Below are 18,978 nucleotides of genomic sequence, written 5' to 3'. Positions count from 1 at the left end.
GTAGACACTGCCGTCTGTGTAGCACCACTGGGCACCGGTCCTCATTAACAGTTTCCGGCCAGCGTTGTTTGCCAGGGACCAGGGTGGTCAAAGGTGTGGTTTTACCCCAGGTACTGCGACCTGTGACCTCAAAATGATTTACACTTGTTATGAGAACCTGCATGTCAGAATGTTTCATATAAAGCCCTGGCTGGTGTAGCTCAGTGGATTGAGCACAGGCCTGCGAACCAGAGGATCGCGGTTCGATTCCCAGTCAGGGCACATGCCTGGGTTGCAAGCAGGTTCCCAACTCCCAGCAGGGGACGCACAAAAGGCAACCATACATTGATGTTTCTCTCCCTCTCCCCTTCCCCTCTAAAGGTAAATAAATAAATAAATAAAATCTTTTAAAAAAAAAGAATGTTTCATATAGAAAATCAAGTTTGTTCCCATAAAAGTATGTCTTTCTTTTGTGCTGGGAAGTCAGCTTATGCACCTCACGGTAACTCGCCCGCCTAGGCCTTCACAGTGTCGTTATAATTGACCCCGTCTCCCAGGCTAGGTTGTGCCAGTTCTCTTGCTGGTGAGGAAAACTCCTTCTAGACAGTGGCTCTCGACTCTCACTAAAGATGTCAGAATTCCTGGGAGTGGACCCCAGCCCTGTATTTTTGAAAAGCTCACAGCTGATTCCACAATTGAGAATCAGTATTTTAAGTTTTCTTCACAAATAAAAGCAAAATGGTGTTTCAGCCCTGGCTCGTGTAGCTCAGTGGATTTAGTGCGGGCTGTGAACCAAAGGGTCGCTGGTTCGATTCCCAGTCAGGGCACATGCCTGGGTTGCAAGCAGGTTCCCTGCAGGCCAACTCCCAGCAGGGGACGCACAAAAGGCAACCATACATTGATGTTTCTCTCCCTCTCCCCTTCCCCTCTAAAGGTAAATAAATAAATAAATAAAATCTTTTAAAAAAAAAGAATGTTTCATATAGAAAATCAAGTTTGTTCCCATAAAAGTATGTCTTTCTTTTGTGCTGGGAAGTCAGCTTATGCACCTCACGGTAACTCGCCCGCCTAGGCCTTCACAGTGTCGTTATAATTGACCCCGTCTCCCAGGCTAGGTTGTGCCAGTTCTCTTGCTGGTGAGGAAAACTCCTTCTAGACAGTGGCTCTCGACTCTCACTAAAGATGTCAGAATTCCTGGGAGTGGACCCCAGCCCTGTATTTTTGAAAAGCTCACAGCTGATTCCACAATTGAGAATCAGTATTTTAAGTTTTCTTCACAAATAAAAGCAAAATGGTGTTTCAGCCCTGGCTGGTGTAGCTCAGTGGATTTAGTGCGGGCTGTGAACCAAAGGGTAGCTGGTTTGATTCCCAGTCAGGGCACATGCCTGGGTTGTGGGCCAGGTCCCCAGTGGGGGCCATGTGAGAGGCAACCGCAGATTGATGTTTCTCTCCCTCTCTTTCTCCTTCCCTTCCCCTCTCTCTAAAAATAAATAAATAAAATATCAAAACGAAATGAAACGGTGTTTCTAACAGATGTATTTTTTAAATGCATCCAAAATCTTATTTTATCCAGGTCTCCAATTCAGTTTTTCTGCCTCTTCCACTGGTGTTCAAGAGTGACAGGCCACTTTTGTTTTTTAGCATCCAATTTCATTCACTCTGGTAGTATGAATTTAGCACCTACTATGTGCAGGCCACAGTACAGGTAAAAATGACCTGACTCTGACTTCGAGGAGCTACCGAGTGAGACCAGCATGTAACTGGATCCATTACAACACAGTGGGGAGGATGTGCAGAGGGCATCATGGGAGTCCAGAGGTGGACAGGGGAAGTCAGAGAGTGCTGCCTGGAAGAGGTGACTCCAAAAGTGAATCTTAAAATATGACCAGGTACCTCTGCCTTTCAAGTTTAGTGACTAGCAGAGGGCTGTGAGCTGAGAACAATTCAGATAGGAAAGCTCGTGTATCAGATCGTTGGAAGAGAGGCTACAGCTGTGGGAAGGACCAAGCACTTGGTGCTCAAGGCTGGGGCCCTGGGACCGCTTCTGGGGCAGTTTCACTAGAGCTCCGTGCCCAGGGTTGAGCTACTGAAAGACTGACCTTGGCAAAAGGTTGCAGTGTTTCCTGCCCACACTGTGATGTTCCTGCCTCTTTCCTAGTTTGTACTTTCTTTCGCTTGGACTGTAGAGGACTGAGCCTTTATCCCGTTTGATTCTCAGGCAACTCTGGGAAGAAGGGATTAGAGAAAGAAACTAGCCAAGGCCACCCAGTGGGCCAGGATTTGAATCCCTCATGAATCCAATCTGAATTCCGATGAAGGTCAAGGTCAGGGATGAAGACACATGTTCAACACCTGGGCTGGAAACGGGTCTGATGTCAGAGGAACATGGAGCCGTGCCAGGGATGCGCTCCTCTGGGTGTCTTCTACAAAGTGGGATGGTTAGGAATGCAATGATGGGCAGAGGTCTCGCTCCACTGCCCAAGACTTTGTCATTTATTCATCAACTATTTATTGAGCACGTGCCAAGTGAGGCCCACTGCCAGGGGTGACAGGGCTCTGGTGCGGGGACATCCTCCCTCAAGGAGGTACATCACTCACACAGTGGAGAGCTTGCATCCTACAAAGCAGGACAGAGTAACGCCTCATACAGGGAGCACAGTGCGCTCTGCAATTCCTCAGGGACAAGTTGGTGGGGCTGTTTCAGGGACAACTGGGGGCAGAAATGTCCCCCTCACCCTGCAAAGACACAGCGTTCTCAGGTGGAACAAGAATGAGCGGAGAGGTTTTAAGGGGCAGGAGAGGAAAACAGTCCCTCCTCCGGTCACGGGTGTGGCTTTCCTGACCTCTGTACATGTGTGGAGCCGGTGGCCGCAGGTCTGGTATCGTCCAGCAGCCCCAACCTGGTTTGCAGGCAGCTCTTCGACATGGGCTGGCGGAGCTGCCAGGGTCCCTGGCCGACCTCGTCCCCGGGCAGCACCAGCAGAAGCCTGGACACTGGCTGGGGTGCTGCCCAAGTGCCAGCACCTTAGATGGTTTCTATGAGGGGAGAAGCTCCCAGCTGCTGAAGAGAAGTTTCTTCCCCCTTCCCTCCTGCGTCCTTCTTGGAAAGGCCTTCTCTGGCTCTGCAGACATGAACGGGCAAATGAAAACATGGCGTGGGAAGGTGGAAGGGAGGAGGCGAGGGGCAGGGGGTGCGTGCGTAACATTCAAGCGTGTGTTTGCACCATGCACAAGTCCTGTCTCCACGGTGCCTTCTGCCCCATCCTTGCTCCATTCCTGAGGTCTCATGGCGGCAGAGGCTGGCCTGGCTGGTAAGAGCCAGACTTGGAAAAGCTGCAGGTCAAAGAGTTTCCAAAGAGGACCTGAAGCCAGACACGCACTCAAAGTCACCCAGTGGGGCCCAACTCAGTGTGGGCCAGGGCCACCGGTAGAGACCCGGGGGCTGGGCACTGCCAGGCCCCTCTCACCCTGGCCCAGGGTGGAGAGGCAACGGGCCCATCTGGCAGGGAGGCAGAGGTCAAAGGCCAAAGTCAGGGGAAGAGGAAGACAAGGAAGTCCCCTGGAATAACCTTCCAAAGAGCCTGAGGGCTGCTCCCCCATGGGGTCCAGTTTGGCCTTTTCCCTTTTAACCCGCCAGTCTTTGCAGTGACTGGTGCCCGCGTCCTTCAGCTATTTCATCCTGGCGTTGCGCAGACTGCAGACTGAGAGCTCTTTGTTTTCCTGCTTAACAGTCTTCCTTTCCCTTATCTTCTTGTTTTAATCACGTACACATCTTGCCAATTTTTCTTGTCAACTTTTAGCTGGTTCCATTTTTAGAACTTTTTCAAAGTTCAAAACATTTTATCTGTGTTTCTTATCCTTACCTTTTAACTCTTCTATTTCTGGTCTTTTCGTTCAATGATTTAAACCGTGTGTGTGTGTGTGTGTGTGTGTGTGTGTGTGTGTGTGTGTGTGATGTTTTCTCAACATCATCACGGAGAAACCATTCTATTGTCCCGGCCCTCTAAGGCCTTCCTGACTCTGTCCTTGGCTTCACTGGGCTTGCGGGTTTTACGGGCTGTGTGCCTGTGGGTGGGAGCTGAGAGGCAGGGCCCTCTTCCATCCCGTTCTGTTGAATTGAGTCCTCACCCCTTTCAGAGACGGCTCCTAAAGGCCCAGAGGCGGACATTCTCAGGTCTACTGCTGCAAATGGTCAGGCTTGCTCAACACCATTCTGAACTCATCAAACAAGCAAAGATGACAAGAGCTAGCCTGCGGAGTGACCTGAAATCCATGGACTTCTTTTTCAACGTCTGAAATACAATAACACTAGCACACACACACAAAAAAAAAAGTACTTGGGTCAGCCCACCACTGGTGCTCACCGTGGGCTGGAGGGCGGCAGGAGGCCCCCGCTGACCAAGGGCCTGGGCTTTGACCTTGGTGGGGAGCTGGGCCACTGGAAGGCTGAAAACCTGTCCCCTGACCCCTCAGCCCCTCAGACTGCCCTGGCAGCGGGAGGAGCTCCATGGAAGATCACTGGTTGGAGCCTCGAAACTTTCTCCAGGCCAGGCCACCTCTGTGCCAGGTCATTCTGCCATCTGGATGGGCTTTTGGGAGCATTGCCTCCCCAGATCCCTCCCCCAGCCTCTAGGAGAGAAGAGGGGCTGCCTGTCTTCTTTCACTGTGTGCCTTTTCCCTCTGATCACCAAAACAAAAACAAAATACCTCCCCCCAACCGCTCAATATAAATAATTTGGAATTAATTTAAAAAATCTAAAGAAGCTAGGAAAAAAAACATCACCCAAACTCCGAGGCAACCACTGTCACCATTTAACGTATTTCTTTCCTCTTTTGAGTCTGTGTTTCCTGACATACAGGAAAATGCTATGAGAAACTCGAATACGCTATTTAACAGTGTATTCCCCAGGTTGTTAACGACTTTCATCCACTTGTTTTATATTTTGCACAATAGACTCGGATATTTGGGAAGCTTTCTTTTTTCCTGGTGTATTACACATGGTGATGCATGTTCCTGTAAATAAACTCTGTCCACGTGGAAGCTTATTCGCTCAGGGCAGGGTCCCGGAAATGCCACTGCTGCTTAGGAGAACGTGAAAATATTTGTGACTCATGATCACTAATTCCAAAGAAACTTCTAGAAAGGATGCAGGAGTTTCCACCCCTACTAACCCGTCTTCTGCATTGTCTGTTGCTGTGTTTTGAAATCTTTCCTCATCTGATGTTTTAAAGTGACATCATTGATTTAATTTGCATTTCTTTGATTATGACTGACATGAATACTTTTCCTCTGTCTACTTCCTAGTGGCATCTCCTCCTATGTGAGTGTTTCATTCTTACAGAAAAGGATATTTGAACTGGGTGAGTCAATTCTTACTTTGCTGTGTGGCTGGAACATACACAACCACGGGGTCACTGGTGCCGACCCCAGGGCCACCCCAGGCATTCAGGCCGTTTTGAAGGAACAGTATCCGGTCTTGTGATTAATGAAGGATCTGGCAATTTACATGGACATACATTTTTTATAAAAAGATTTTTGTCAGTCTGTAAAATTAATCTGGGGAAGCTGGCTTACGGCTTCACCTCAGGAACCGGCGATACAGGTAGATTAGATAGAGCTAAACCCTTGCTGCCCTCCTGAGGGTGAGTAACCTGAAACTTTGAAAGGGGTCATTTTTTTCTCATCTTAATCCTTGACAGCCCGGGCCTATGACCTGACGCGCAGTTATCTGATGGGATTAGAATTTAAGAAAAATGGGATGAGAGGAGGAGTTCTGGATTTCTCGCGGTCCCGTTATCTGAAACTCCCGTTGACGGACTCAGGAGCGAGGCTCCCTCTCGCCACCCTCCTCCCCTCAGCACCACCCTTTCCTGCAAAACCTTGGCACGCCGTCTCTAGCGTCTGCCATGATGAAGCAGCCGCCTGAGCGGAAGCCGACCCTTCCTATCTCACGCTTGGTTGGACGAGAGAGGCCGAGAAGAACCCCAGACAGGCTGCGGGAGAAGCTGTGGGCCAGAACACCGCGGAGTCACGCAGGGGCGCACTGAATGTGCAGATTGTGAGCCTCTCCACGGCTCTAAAAACCCTCGACTGCGAGGAGCCTTTGCAGGCACGATGGTGGAGTGCGCATTCTCCACGGGGGTGATGCTGCCCCTGAGGGGGAAAAAGCTGGTTCTTGGGGGGCAAAAATATCCGAGCGACTGCAGGTTAGGGCCTTCCAGGGGGCTACAGCACATTACGAGGTACGCGGTGTGTCTGTGCTGTTCAGATGTTATTGGGAGGGGGGAGTGTGGTTAGGAAAGATACATGAAAGTCCTCTCAGAGGCGGGTGGGAGGGAGATAACACAAAAAGCCTGAGAAACTCTGTCCTAGAGCAACTTTCCTAAACGTTCGGGCTCCATTTAGGCTGAGATTTAATAATGCCAAGGGACAGAAAGATTTTCTCAAAATATAAATTTTAAAAACTAATCTCCTCCCAGTCCTGTGCTGGTTTCTCTGTTACCTGAAAACAAAAGCCTAAAATCTCAGCCTGGTCTCAGCAAACCCTGCCCACCACTCCGGCCTTGTCCTTCAAGTTCTCCACTTGACTCCTCCCAGCTCCCAGGGTTGGGGTGGGGGTGGAGGGTGTAGCCTGCTCCCTCCTCCAGGCGGACACTTGCCGCCTTCTCAGCCTGGCTAAGCCCCGCTCCTCCTCCTCCATTAAGTCTAGCAGCACCCTCCACCAGCCAGCTCCCTCTCTCAATCACAAGTTCATCTGTGTGTCTCTTTTCTGTGTGTGTGTCTCCCTCACGCCAAAGCTCCAAGAGGCCAGAGGTCACTTCTGTCTCGTTCACTCTACATCCCAAACTCAGCACTGCGTCTGGCACAGTGTAGGAACTCAATGAACAATAACTGAATCCATGAATTGGATTTCAAAAGGCCTAGATTTAACACCAGGTTTAATCCTCAGCCTCTAGCTCTGCAAGCCCTTCTGGAGCCGGGTTCATGAACCTCACACACTCACTCACGACGGCCCCAACTGTGTGTGCACCACTGGTGTTCACCCGAGGGCGGCCTTGTTTCCCTGGCTGCCAGCCCACCTCCTTGCTAATAAGTACCGGGGTTTGCATCTGGCTTACCTGGTAGGGTGGCTGGTTTGGGCTGTGAGCAGTGGGATAGGCAACGCTGCTCAGCAAACGTACGCCTTAGGTTCCCTGAGAGTGTTACCTTCCCCACCACTGATCCCCAAATTAAGAGTCTTCACAGAGCCCACTCAGGAGTTGCTGAGAAATGCTTCTAGAAGCCTCTGCCACTTATTTCAGAGACATTGTAAAGGACAGTGCTGTCACCTAACTCAGTGACCTCTCTAAGAAGACCCATGAGAGAAACTTTTTTTCCAGGAGAAAAATTCCTTTAGTGCTAATCACTAAGAAAAGCTCCACTCCCCCTACCCCCCAAGGAACTGGTATTCCTTTTCCTCCCTGACGATAAGAAAAAGTCACTAACAGGGTCCCCCTTCCTGTTGTCAGGAAGCTCTGAACCAGATCTGAAGCCTGCAGGTCACCATCACGTGGGCTGGCCTTTGCCCCAAACGGGCCCCCCCCCCAGACTGTCAACCCCACTGCCCCACCAGGAAGTCCATGTCGAGTTCACACACATTCCTCTTTCTCCTGGTCTACAGCTGATTCTTATCTCTAACTCTCCACTCCTCATTGTTGGGTCTGCTCTTGGGACAGCTAAGCCTCCTTTGAGGGGGGAGGTAGGTGTGGCAGTGGCACAGTCGTCACTCGCCCAGGGACGCTGCCCCCGAGTTGTGTTGTGGGAATCACAGCCTCTGTGGCCACCCCACCCAGCTATGCCCAGAAGACGCTCACCTCCTCTCCATCACCTCAATGGTCTCCACCAGGGGTGTGTTGCGGGTCTCAGCCAGGAAGCAGACGGCCAGCCCAGCCAGGATTGAGGTGGCCCCGAAAGCCACCGGCGGCAGGATGGTGCTGAATTCCCCGACCACGGTGACCAGGGGTGCCGCCAGGCCCCCAAGGCGGGCGTTGACCGAGGTGAAGCCCATGCCCATCTGCCTGTTTGAGGAAGGTGGACAGGTCAGTGGCCATGGCCCAGACTGACGGGAGAGCTGGGAGTGCGGGGACGGGGGGGAGGGGGGCAGAGCAGAAAGAGAGGGGACCTGCCTCAGCAAGTGCTCCCAGGAGGGCCAGGGAGGGGCCCCAGTTTGGGGCAGGTGCTCTGCTGCCTCCCCCACAGACCCACCTGATCTCTGTGGGGTACAGCTCTCCCGTGAACAAGTACACACAGATGAAGGAGCTGGCCAGGCAGCCTTTGCCCAGCGCTGCCTGGGCCGTGCGCAGCGCCTGCATATCTGAGGGGGAAGAACAGAGCTGTGGGAAGGACTGGCTCAGAGCCCAGAAGGCGGATAGGGAGGCAGAGGGGAGAAGTGGGGTGAGGGGACTCAGGAGGAAATGGGGGGAGAAAAAGGGGGAGGCTTAGGGGCCTGTGGTGGGCACAGTCATGGTGGGCAGGGGACCCAAACACGGAAGGGGTGAATCAGGATTTTCACCACCTCACGTTCCCACCTGGGACCCAGAAGTGCCCACACAGCCCTTCGCTGACCCCTGCGTCCTCCTCCCTTATTTCTGTCACCAAGTCCGGCTGGGGAACCAGGACAAGCTTTGGAGTTAGGCTTGGGTTCAGATCCCAGCTCTGGCCCAGGTGGGTGACCTGGGTCACTGTTGCTTAACCTCTCTGAGCCTCGCTGTTCTCATCTGTAAAGTGAGGACAATACCAGCACCTGCCCCACTGGCTTGTCACGGGTCGACTCGATGCGGAGTGCAAAGTGTTCGGGGCTCACTACAGGTTTGCATTACCGCTGTCCTCACTGTGCGTGCTGTGCCCTTGGTTACAAACAGTACAAGTCCAGGACCCACGTCCACCATCAGGGCAGTGGTCAGGGATGTTACGGCATGTTCTTTGGTGGAACACGTATACTGACATGGAAAAGCATGTTTCTATAAACATGCAATGTGGAAAAGGATATGTTACACATGTAAATATACACACATATACACATATAATCCTTTTTATCTTATTGTATGTATACGTGTATATAATACTATCTCAATTAAGTCAAATACAAAAATCAATAAATAGGGTAAACCACTGAAAGAACTTTATTGAAACCCTGACAGTAAGAATCCCTCTGTTTCACAGGGAGGAGCTGAAGCACAGAGGAGTCAGACGTGTGCCCAAGGCTGTGGTTGTCACAGCGAGCCCTCAGCTCAGCACGCGCTCCAGGACTGTGGTGCCCAGTCCTGGCTTCTTGCTGCACTCACTGGACAGTTTTTTATTTATGTTTTTTAATTTGTTTAAAAAGATTTTATTTATCTTTAGAGGAGAAGGGAAGGAGGGAGGGAGAGAAATATCAATGTATGGTTGCCTCTCATGCATCCCCTGCTGGGACCTGGCCTGCAACCCAGGCATGTGCCCTGAATGGGAATCGAACCACAGTTGTTTGGTTCACAGGCCTGTGCTCAATCCACTGAGCTACACCAGCCAGGGCTGGACAGTTTTTTAAATCCTAAGGGTTAGGTCCCACTCCTGAGACCAACTGCACTGGCCCGGAGGATGTGGCAGTTTGCTAGGGGCTCCAAGTGGCGACAGTTACAGGCAGACTGCAAACTGCTGCTCCAGGGACAGTGGCTGAAGTTCAAACTTGAATTTCAAACTTGAGTTCAAACTTGAGTCTGAGCCCTTGAGGTGCTGCCTGGGCAGGCTCCAGGTGCACACACACCAGCCAGCCCTCTGGTTGGTTTTCTGCTTCGGTCTAATGTCCCTGACCAGATGGTAGAGGCTTTGAGGGTATTTATAACCATGACACAGACCCTAGGCATCTGGTGCTTAATAAAAACCCTACTAAGTGACAGCCACTCTCTTTCCAGGTCCAGAAGACTGTCTTTCCACCCCGCTCCCTTGTTGGATTGGTTGCCCACCGGAGCCTGACCCCAGAGGCTCCCCAGAGGCGGCAATGGCAGACACTGCTGGCTCACCTTCTGGCACAAACATGTTGGCAATCACCATGAGCCCAGCCAGGATGAGGAAGGAGGCCAGTGTGGCCCGGCGGCCCACGTAGATCATGGTGGTGGTGGCCACCAGCATGGCCGGGATGTCTATGACCCCGAACAGGACCTGTACCAGGTAGACGCTGAACCCAAACTTCTGCAGGTCCATGGCCAGGCCGTAGTACGCCATGGAGTTGGAGAACCTGGGGGAGGCAGTCCTGCTTTGGAAGGTCCCGAGTGGAGGACAACCCCACATTTCCAGTGCGCAGGGGACACGGCCCCAAACTCAGATAAGAGAACAGACTCTCTACCTGGGCATTTCCCGGGGCCAGTTGCGGATTTTCAGTTCAGATGTTAGTCCTCACAAGGACCTCGGGGACAGATACGTAAGTAGGAAACGAGGCACAAGAGGCTGGCTGCCTCACTCTGGGCCCCCGGGAGTCTGGTCTGCCTGAGCCCAGCTGGTTACCACTAAAGAGAGTGCCCAGGTCTGCTCCGAGCATAGGTGTGTGCAGCTTGCATTCCATGCTTCATAAATATCAACCCCTATTATAATTCCATGTCCAGGACATCTTGTCAAGCAAATTGAAAGTTTTTTTAAAGCAGCCCCTTCCTCTAGCTGGAAGCTAGGACTTGCTAGCTTCCAGCCTGTGTTAATAGGCAGGGGTTACCTTTGCATGTTTATCCATTCCACACCTTCATGCCCACCTCTGTACCTGTTAGAAATTCTTTCCTACTTGCCCAGCAAACTCTATTCATCGTCTTTTAAACCCGCCCAAATGCCACCCCCTGCGTGAAGCCCTCGGCAGCCCCAGTGAGGAGAACTGTTTTAGGATGCTTGTCATACCTCGTGGAAATTACTGTTCTCCTGTCTGCCCCCTTCTGGACCCACAAGTGTTTGTCCAGAGTGGGACATGTCCCAGAATCCCCTGGGGTGCCCCAAGGGCATATCAGGATGCGACATGGTGCATTCTGAGACAAGCTGCCCAGATGATTCCAATAAGTATCCCCACCCAGGGGAGACCCACTGCCCAGATGTGGGGTCCCCAGGTCAGTATGCATGTCTCACCCATGACCACATCCCAGCACCCAGCAGAAGGCCAGAGGACCCTGGAGAGAGGGTCTGGTGCAGGATTGAATTCACAAGGTTCATCTGCTCCTTGCATTGAGCGCATTGAAGAGTGAGTCAGTAAGGACAAAAGTTGTGTCTCTACCTCGGGTCAAAGTCTGGGGCATGAGCCCACCACCTACCAGACTACCATGAGACAGCACGTGACCTTGCGGATGGCCGGGGTTCGGAAGAGGTCCAGGACCGAGTTGGAGGTGCGGACAGTTGTAAACTCACTCTGGATGTAGGAGCTCACCACCTGGGCAACGAAGGCTTGGTCAGGGGAGGAGAGAGATCTGAGACCCTAGTTCCCTTCTGGGTGTCCCTTCACCCATGGAGAGGAGGGCCAAGGTCAAAGTCCCTGGGAAGAAGACTGGTCCTCGTCTCCTCTCTGTCCTGGGGCTGATGGCCCTTAATAGTCTGTCTCCAGGGATTGGGGACGAAGCCAGGGCTTGCTCAAGTGTCCCAAGGCTCCTGAGCCGCCACCTGATGTGGCTGAAATAGCCACCTGCGGTTCCAGCGGGGCCCTCACGCCCCACTCTTAGTAGAGACCCTTAGACAGTCTTGGCCAATGGTCAAGAGCAGCGGTTCCAAGTGGTTCTGCCGCGTCCTGCTGTGTCGTGAGACAGATTACCAGACCCGTCCAAACGCAGGTTTCCTCCCAGCAAAAGTGACACATGAAACAAGATTGTTTGCAGCATGAGACTCGATAAATGGTACTTCTAATAAACGGTAATGATCGTATCATAAATAGTATGTATAGTAAATGGTACTTTGTTATTCTTCACAGATTTTATTTTGCGATCTTTATTTTAACATTTTTATTTTATTATTTTATGTAAATGTTGGCTGGCTGTCAGTGTGAATGGGGTTATTTCTCCACTGCAAGACCAATAGCCGGATGAACAAAGCAGCTGAAGAGGCTGTTCAAGCCCAGCCTCTTCGCCGGGAATGGGGGCTGGGTCCTGGGAAGCTACCAAATCCTGGCCCAACTCAAGGCCACCAGCAGGACTGAAAACTGTTCCCGCCCTTCCTCCCACCTGTCCTGCCTACCTCCTGGGTCAGCCTGTCCCCTTCCTCCTTTCTCCCGTTCATCGCGGCCACCGTCCGCAGGTTCCGCACAGCCAGCTGGGACTTGCCGTGGAGGAGGAGCCAGCGGGATGACTCCGGCAGCCACCTGGGACCCAGAGAAGGATGAAGAGGGAAGCAGGGCTGAGCGACTCACTCCATTCCCCAAACCCAAACACGCCTTCCTTCACCTCCTTTCAGACCCTAACGAAGGTGAAACGTCCTGCTCTCTGAAGAATCGGGAAAACTGGGGGACACGCTGACACCCCTTTTTTTGCAACACATCAGACAAAGAATCACTGAGGTACTTAGAGACTTGGGGCTTGGGACTTAGGACTTGGACAAATCCAGTTTCAAATCTGGATCTCACCCCGGTGCATGGTCTTGAATAAATCATGGACCCTCCCTCGGCTGTGCCTCACGTCCCTCCTATGAAATGTCGAGGGCCGTTTCAAGACACAGAGGGTCTGATAAAGGCAAAACCGCTCAGACTGCCCTGTAGCCCCATGCTGAGCTAAGAGGTTTTTCTGGAGCTTCCCCATGGCCATGCACACACTTGGAAGCCGTGGGCCCACAAGCACCGCCCTCCTTCGTCTTGAACCCCCACTCGGAGCAGATCCCAGTCACTGCACTCCCCTGAGCCTCCCAGAGGGACAGTGGGCCACACAGGTGCACCCTCCCTCCACCCACTCTGCTCGGGACTTACCAGGAATAGAGGGAAAAGATGAGGAAAGGAACAGAGACGGCAAACTGCAGCCACCGCCAGGGGCGGATCAGGTACGCCACTCCGGCCAGGATGAGCTGGCCCAGGGTGAAGGAGAACCCCAGCAGGGCGCCCGCCGCAGTCCGGCCCCGGGTGGGCATCCACTCCACCACTGCGGGGAAAGCACAGCAGGCTCAGTGGACTCCTCACTCAGGAGGGTGTTCAGTTCACCCGCCCCTCTGCAGTGACTGTGGTCCCTGGCAGTCACCTCAGAGACCTGCTGAGAGACAGGCAAAGGCATCCTGACCTCACTCCTTACACTCAGTTGAAATTCCAGGTGGACCAGGGATGCAAATGTGAACAGCAAAACCACAAACATATTAGGAGAAATCATGATAGATTTCTTTTTCTTCTTCTTTTTTAAAAGATTATTTATTTTTAGACAGAGGGGAAGGGAGAGAGAGAGAGGAAGAAAAACATCCATGTGTGGTTACCTCTCACATGCTCCCCACTGAGGACCTGGCCCACAACCCAGGCATGTTCCCTGACTGGGAATCCAACCAGTAACCCTTTGGCTCGCAGGCTGGCATTCAATCCATTGAGCCACACCAGCCAGGGCAGGTTTTTTTTCAATCTTAGAGTCAGGAAAGGCTTTTCTGAGAATGTCACACGACCCAGAAGCAATAAAGAAAAGATCAATAAACTTAACTTCAAAAGGCGGGGGGAACCCCAACCCATTATAAGCAAAGTCTTAACGCCAGTAAAAAAACAAAAAAAACCCCACACGACTCAGCAGATAAAGGGGGAACTTCAATAACTTTGGAAAAGTTCTCACAAATCAATAGGAAAACAACCAACAAGCCAAACACAAAAAACAGGCAAAGGATGTGAAGAGTCTGGTAGGAAAGGAAATATAACGGTTCTTAATGACACGATTTTTTGGTGAAGAGCAAAACTCAGAGACAACCTAAAGTGCACATGTGAGGGACTGGTAGGTAAATCCTGATACTTTCACAGGGGGCCCTGAGAAATCGACAAGGACGCCTCTTTCCAAGAGCCGCCAGCTCCTGCGTTCAGTCCATTAGCGAATCCTGCACAGTCGAGCCAGAATCTTAGTCCTTCCCATCCTCTGTGCCGCTACACCCTGACCCAAGCCAGGCTGGCCTCTCACTGGGCGACCACAGAAGCCTTCCTGTTTCTGTACTTCAGCCGCAGGCCAGCCAAGGGGCTCCAACAAATGCTAACTCGGACCAGTCAGGTCTCTGCTCCCCCTAGCACCCTCCCGAGGCTCCCATCTCAGGAAAAGCCAGAGTCCTTAAATGGCCATAAGACCTAAGGATCTGCGCCCCCATCTTCCTGACCTCATTGGTCCCCACCCCCCTGGCTGTGCCCCAGCCACACAGACATCCCTGGGCACACTCTCCCTTAGGGCATTTGCCTGGAATGTTCTTTCCCTGGAACTGCAGGGCGTGCTTCCTCACCTCCTCCAAGCTCTGCCTGAAGTGACCCCATTTCTCTGATCATTCCAATGAAAACTGCAGAGTCCCCTCCGCCCTGGGCATCCTCATTCCCTTTCCCACCTTCAGTTTCCTCTGTGGCACTTACCACCTTCTAACACACCGAGTGACCAAGTTTTTGTGTTGTTTGTTACCTGTCTCCCTGCACGAGAATGCCCACTCCACGGGGTGGGGTCTGCCTTGTTCACAGCTGCATCTCAGAGCTTCGACCCGCACCTGGCACCCAGTAGCAGTGTGGGTATGTGAGCATGTGTGCACGTGTGTGTAGTTGTGTGTGTGGTACACAGGGGATTCTAGCATGAGATGGACCTTAGACACGTGTTCCTGCCTTCAGATTCCAAGAGCCATGGCTGGACACCCACCCGAAAGAATGAGGCGGATGGGCTGGGATCACTGACATCTTGCTGTGAGCACAGCACCCTTCAATATCCTAATGTGGGAAGAGAGGGTGCGGCCTGGTGCGGCCTGGTGCGGCCTGGTTATCCAGGCCCGGGGATTTCCCCCCACCCCCGAAATGAAAGGCCCAGTCCACTTTGGCAGTAGTTTCCGAATCCCTCAGGCCCTCCCGGAGGCCTGGTGGTGTCCCCAGGAGCAAACGAAGGAGAGGGCAGTGCAGGCAGGTGGCAGGCCTGCATCCAGGGCAGGCTTCCTATTGCCCCACCACACTCTCTGTCAGGGCCACTGGGGAGCTGCCTGGGATGAGCCTGGAGTGAGGACTGACCCTGTCGCTTTGAGGGGTGGGCACATCCTCACCTGGCACCCAGGAGGCCAGGTCTCTGTCGTGGTGCTAAGGGGTCACCACCTCTGCAGTGTGGTGAACTCTGCCCTTTCTGGGTTCACATAAGCTCAGAGCTGCCTGCAGCCCTGGGCACCGTTGTGTCTCACCTCACTTCTGTGTGCCCACACTGGGAGCCTGGCACACAGTAGGTGCTTAGTAAGTGGTCATTGTTGACTAACACACACGGGAAGCAAATCCAACCCTCTCAGCTAACCCATGACAGACAGTCTGGGGCCTGCAGCTCGCTGCTGGAAGGCCGCTGCTGAGAGCCCAGGCCACTCAAGACCCTGGTGGGGGGCTCAGAGTCAAGGTCCCTGCGTGAGAATCCCACGCAGCAAAACAGTTGAGATGTCTGATGACGGGGCCTTCCCCTGCCCCGGCCTGCCCCACCCCTCCGTGGCCAGACTCACCCAGAGAGAAGGAGTTGAGGATGATGCCAGAGAAGGTCATGCCCGTCAGGAACCGGAAGACACAGTAGGCCGTGAAGGAGCTGAAGTACGCTGTGGCGGCCCCCGAAATGGCCAGCTGCAGGTACGACCAGACCAGGGGGGCCTTGCGGCCCAGCCTGAGCCTGGCCAGGGGCACCCCGTTAGGGGACTGTTGAAGGAGAGGGAGAGGGAGTGCCCCGCCCCACTGCCACCGGAGCCGCCCCTCCATAGCATAACCACTCATCTGCCGGGACCCAGGCACTGGTGGAGCAGGTTGGGCCGCAGGGAGGAGCGTGGTGTGGAAAATATCGAAGATGAAGGGGTGCATTCTCTTTTATTTCTTCACTCGAGTAGTTTTCTGGCCTTCCTACCGAGCCATCACATTCCAGGGTCAGGGACAGAGAGGGATTCTGCAAAGGCTGGGAGGCAGGGGCGGCAGGTGGCAACTTTTTGGCTGGAAAGAGGCCTCGAACCAGAACTCCAAGGCTGGGGCGGGGACTTATCACACCACAGAGGGCTCCCAGGCCAAGCAGCAGCGTCACCCCACTGGGTTGTGGCACCGGCCCATTTGTGAGTGAGGGTTCAGGAGGGCAGCAGCCAGGAGGGGCAGGCTGTATTTTTCTGCACACACCCCATGATACACCAATGCATTCATTAGTTCATTCATTGTGTTACATGAAAGTTCACCCATCACCTCTAAGTGACAGGCCTCCACTGAGGCCTGATGACATGCAGGACACTATGGAATATGGAGGATCCGTGGACATGAACAAAGGTGTGGGGATTGCCTGAGGGAGCAGGGGTGCTGGGTGGAGGGGGAATAACTGGGACAACTATAATAGCATAATCAATAAAATACAATTAAAAAAAGACACTGTGGATAAGATACACAAGCTTGTATCCGGAAAGACCAGGATATGGCGTGTCACGGTGTGATAGGGCTGTGTGACAGAGCTCCCACTAGGGACCTGCCAGCAGCACCCTCCAGGGTGTGAGGGCCAGAGTCCAGGAAGACCCCCCAGAACCTGAACTGAGAACAGTAGGAGAAGAGAGGAAAGGGGGAGAGAGAAAGGGAGAAAAGACGGGAAGGAAAGAACAAGAAGCCCAGAAGAGGAGGCGTGGGGACCAACTGGCAGAACCCCAGATTGCATGGTGTTTTCTGGGTGTTTCTCTAGAGGGGGTGCTGTCTGTCACTGGGGGCCTGTAGTTAGCCCCGACTCACCCCTGCAGTGGGGTGCAGCACAGACAGCGGGGAGGCTGGGGAGCGCTTTCTGAAGGCATACACAGAGGCCTTGAGGGGAGGAGAGAGCCAGGTACAGAGCCGTGTGGGGGTATGCCAGAACGTGAGAAGACAGGGGGACGCAGCATCAACCTACATTTGCTTGGATTGCATAAAGTGTCTCCGGTAAGGTCCACAGAAACCAGGCTGCCTTCCAGAAGTTACTGGGAGCCGGGGGTGGGGTTGGGGGGGGGTGGCGGGTAGCAGTGGGGGAGGGATTTTTCCCTACAAACTCTTGTACCTTCTGGAATTTTGAATAATACCAATGTATTATGTGTATTATCAATCTACAAATACACAAATAAACATGAATAAAGAAAAATTGCCCTGCCCTGGCTGGTGTGGCTCAGTGGATTGAGTGCAGGCCTGCGAACCACACAATCGCGGTTCGATTCCCAGTCAGGGCACATGCCTGGGTTGCGGGCCAGTTCCCGGCGGGGGACTCATGAGAGGCAACCATACATTGATATTTCTCTCCTTTTCTCTTTCCCTTCCTCTCTAAAGATAAATAAATAAAATATTTAAAAAAAATTGCCCTGAATGGTGTGGTTCAGCGGACTGAGCACTGGCCTGTCGACCGAGAGGTCACCGGTTCAGTTCCCAGTCAGGGCACTGGCCTGGGTTTCAGGCAGGTCCCTAGTTGGGGGCATTTGAGAGGCAACCAATCTGTGTTTCTCTCAAGCATTGGTGTTCTGTTCTCTCCTTCCCTTCCCCTCTCTATATAAATAAACGAACTACTTTTTAAAAAAGAAAGGAAAAAGAAATGAACAAAGAGGCTGAGGGACTTCCAGCTTCTGGAAGGTGCTGGACAGGGGGCTCACCTATCCGCAAGACTGCCGAACACGGCGGCACCCAGCAGCACCCCGGCCATGTAGATGGTCTGGGCCAGGTCCCGGAGGGTGCGGGCCTCGCACACCAGATTCCACTGAAGGGAGAGAGAGGCACGCTGCAGCCTCGGCTCCAGGCAGCAGTCCCCCACACCACCCCGACCCCCACAGACCTCTGTCACGATGGTGGATGGGAAAACGCTGTGGTCGTAGACCCAGCCATCATTGCAGCTCTCTGTGGCCTCCCCATTGACCGAGGTATTGGGGTTCAGGAGGGCCCACTGAGGCTCCGTGAAGCGCCTGCATGGCTCGGGGACCCCAAACTGGTCCAAGGGCACGGTGGCCCTCAGCCAGGCCCCAGAGTTGTTGGTGGCGGCTGCAGTAGCTTTGGCAGGGCCTTGGCAGTGGTGGCGGGGCACGGCGGCCGTGAAGTTCTGCAGGAAGTTGTGGCAGGCCAGCAGGCTGCAGGGCAGCAGCAGCAGGGTTGTGTAGACGAGCTGGAAGCGGCCCGTGCCGCCCAGCGTGTCCAGCAGGTCTGTGAAGGCCATGCCTCAGGCCTGACCCGAGGCCCAGCCTGCAGGGCCCTTATGTAAAGGGGCTGGGACTGGGCCCTGGGAGGTGGAAGAACAGGCCCAGGGTTAGGGCCACAGGTGCCCTGGGTCTGGCAGGGCAGACGGGTCTGGTTACACCTCACAGGAGGCCTCAGGTATCCCCATGTTCTGGAGGGCTCCCCCTCCCTCCAGACCCTTTCTCCCCAATTTCCTCACTCTCTCACCTCCTGTGAGCATCTCACAGTCCACTGCCCAAACCTGTCGTTGCCCCCTGAGCGCCCTGACCCCCCATGCCCGCCCTCCGTGCTGCCCTCCCAGCCGTGGGGGCAGGGATCCCTGCTGTAAATGCTTCCTTCCCCTTGCCTTGGAACGAATGGGTTTTTGGGAGGGGTAGGGCCCCCAGATCATCCAGCCCCGTGGTGTTCCAACCCTCTCTCATCCCTCTCATCATATAAAACCCAAAACAGAGAACTCAGAGGACGGGACCAGCACACTTACCCACCCTCCCCTGGCTCCTCCACCTGGCCTGCTCACAGCCAGCTCAGCCTCCCAGGGAGTGGTGGCCAAACCCCTCACTGATGGGGACACCTGCGCCTCACAGGACCTGTCCCAGGGACCACCAGAGGCAAGATGCAGATTCAGGGTGACCTGCTCTGGGCCCTGTGCCAGCCCTTGGTGGGCAGAGTTGAA

At 53.5% G+C, this 18,978-nt stretch overlaps 1 protein-coding gene across 2 annotated transcripts; it reads right to left on the bottom strand.

The window, feature by feature from the left end:
* Positions 1-1,511: 1,511 nt before the first annotated feature.
* Positions 1,512-18,285, bottom strand: LOC118991716 (solute carrier family 22 member 20-like). 2 transcript variants are annotated; one of them, XR_005067463.1, is made up of 11 exons: positions 17,911-18,285; positions 17,732-17,835; positions 15,614-15,774; positions 12,912-13,080; positions 12,191-12,314; positions 11,281-11,396; positions 10,018-10,232; positions 8,225-8,333; positions 7,834-8,037; positions 1,730-3,101; positions 1,512-1,695 (listed from the first exon to the last, which is right to left on the bottom strand). XR_005067463.1 is itself a non-coding variant. In XM_037053171.1 (10 exons), exons 1-10 carry the CDS (start codon positions 18,283-18,285, stop codon positions 3,005-3,007), a joined length of 1,674 nt encoding a protein of 557 aa, XP_036909066.1. In that variant the 3' UTR covers positions 1,512-3,004. The 2 variants fall into 2 exon arrangements, 1 of the variants encoding a protein (XP_036909066.1); XM_037053171.1 differs by having other exon boundaries at positions 1,512-3,101.
* Positions 18,286-18,978: the final 693 nt, after the last annotated feature.

This window comes from Sturnira hondurensis, unplaced genomic scaffold (assembly GCF_014824575.4).
Source record: "Sturnira hondurensis isolate 20B ecotype Veracruz unplaced genomic scaffold, ASM1482457v3 Scaffold0007797, whole genome shotgun sequence".
In the NCBI taxonomy this organism is placed as follows: Eukaryota; Metazoa; Chordata; class Mammalia; order Chiroptera; family Phyllostomidae; genus Sturnira; species Sturnira hondurensis.
Note: the sequence above shows the minus strand (reverse complement) of the source record. Positions and strands in the feature narration are given on the sequence as shown.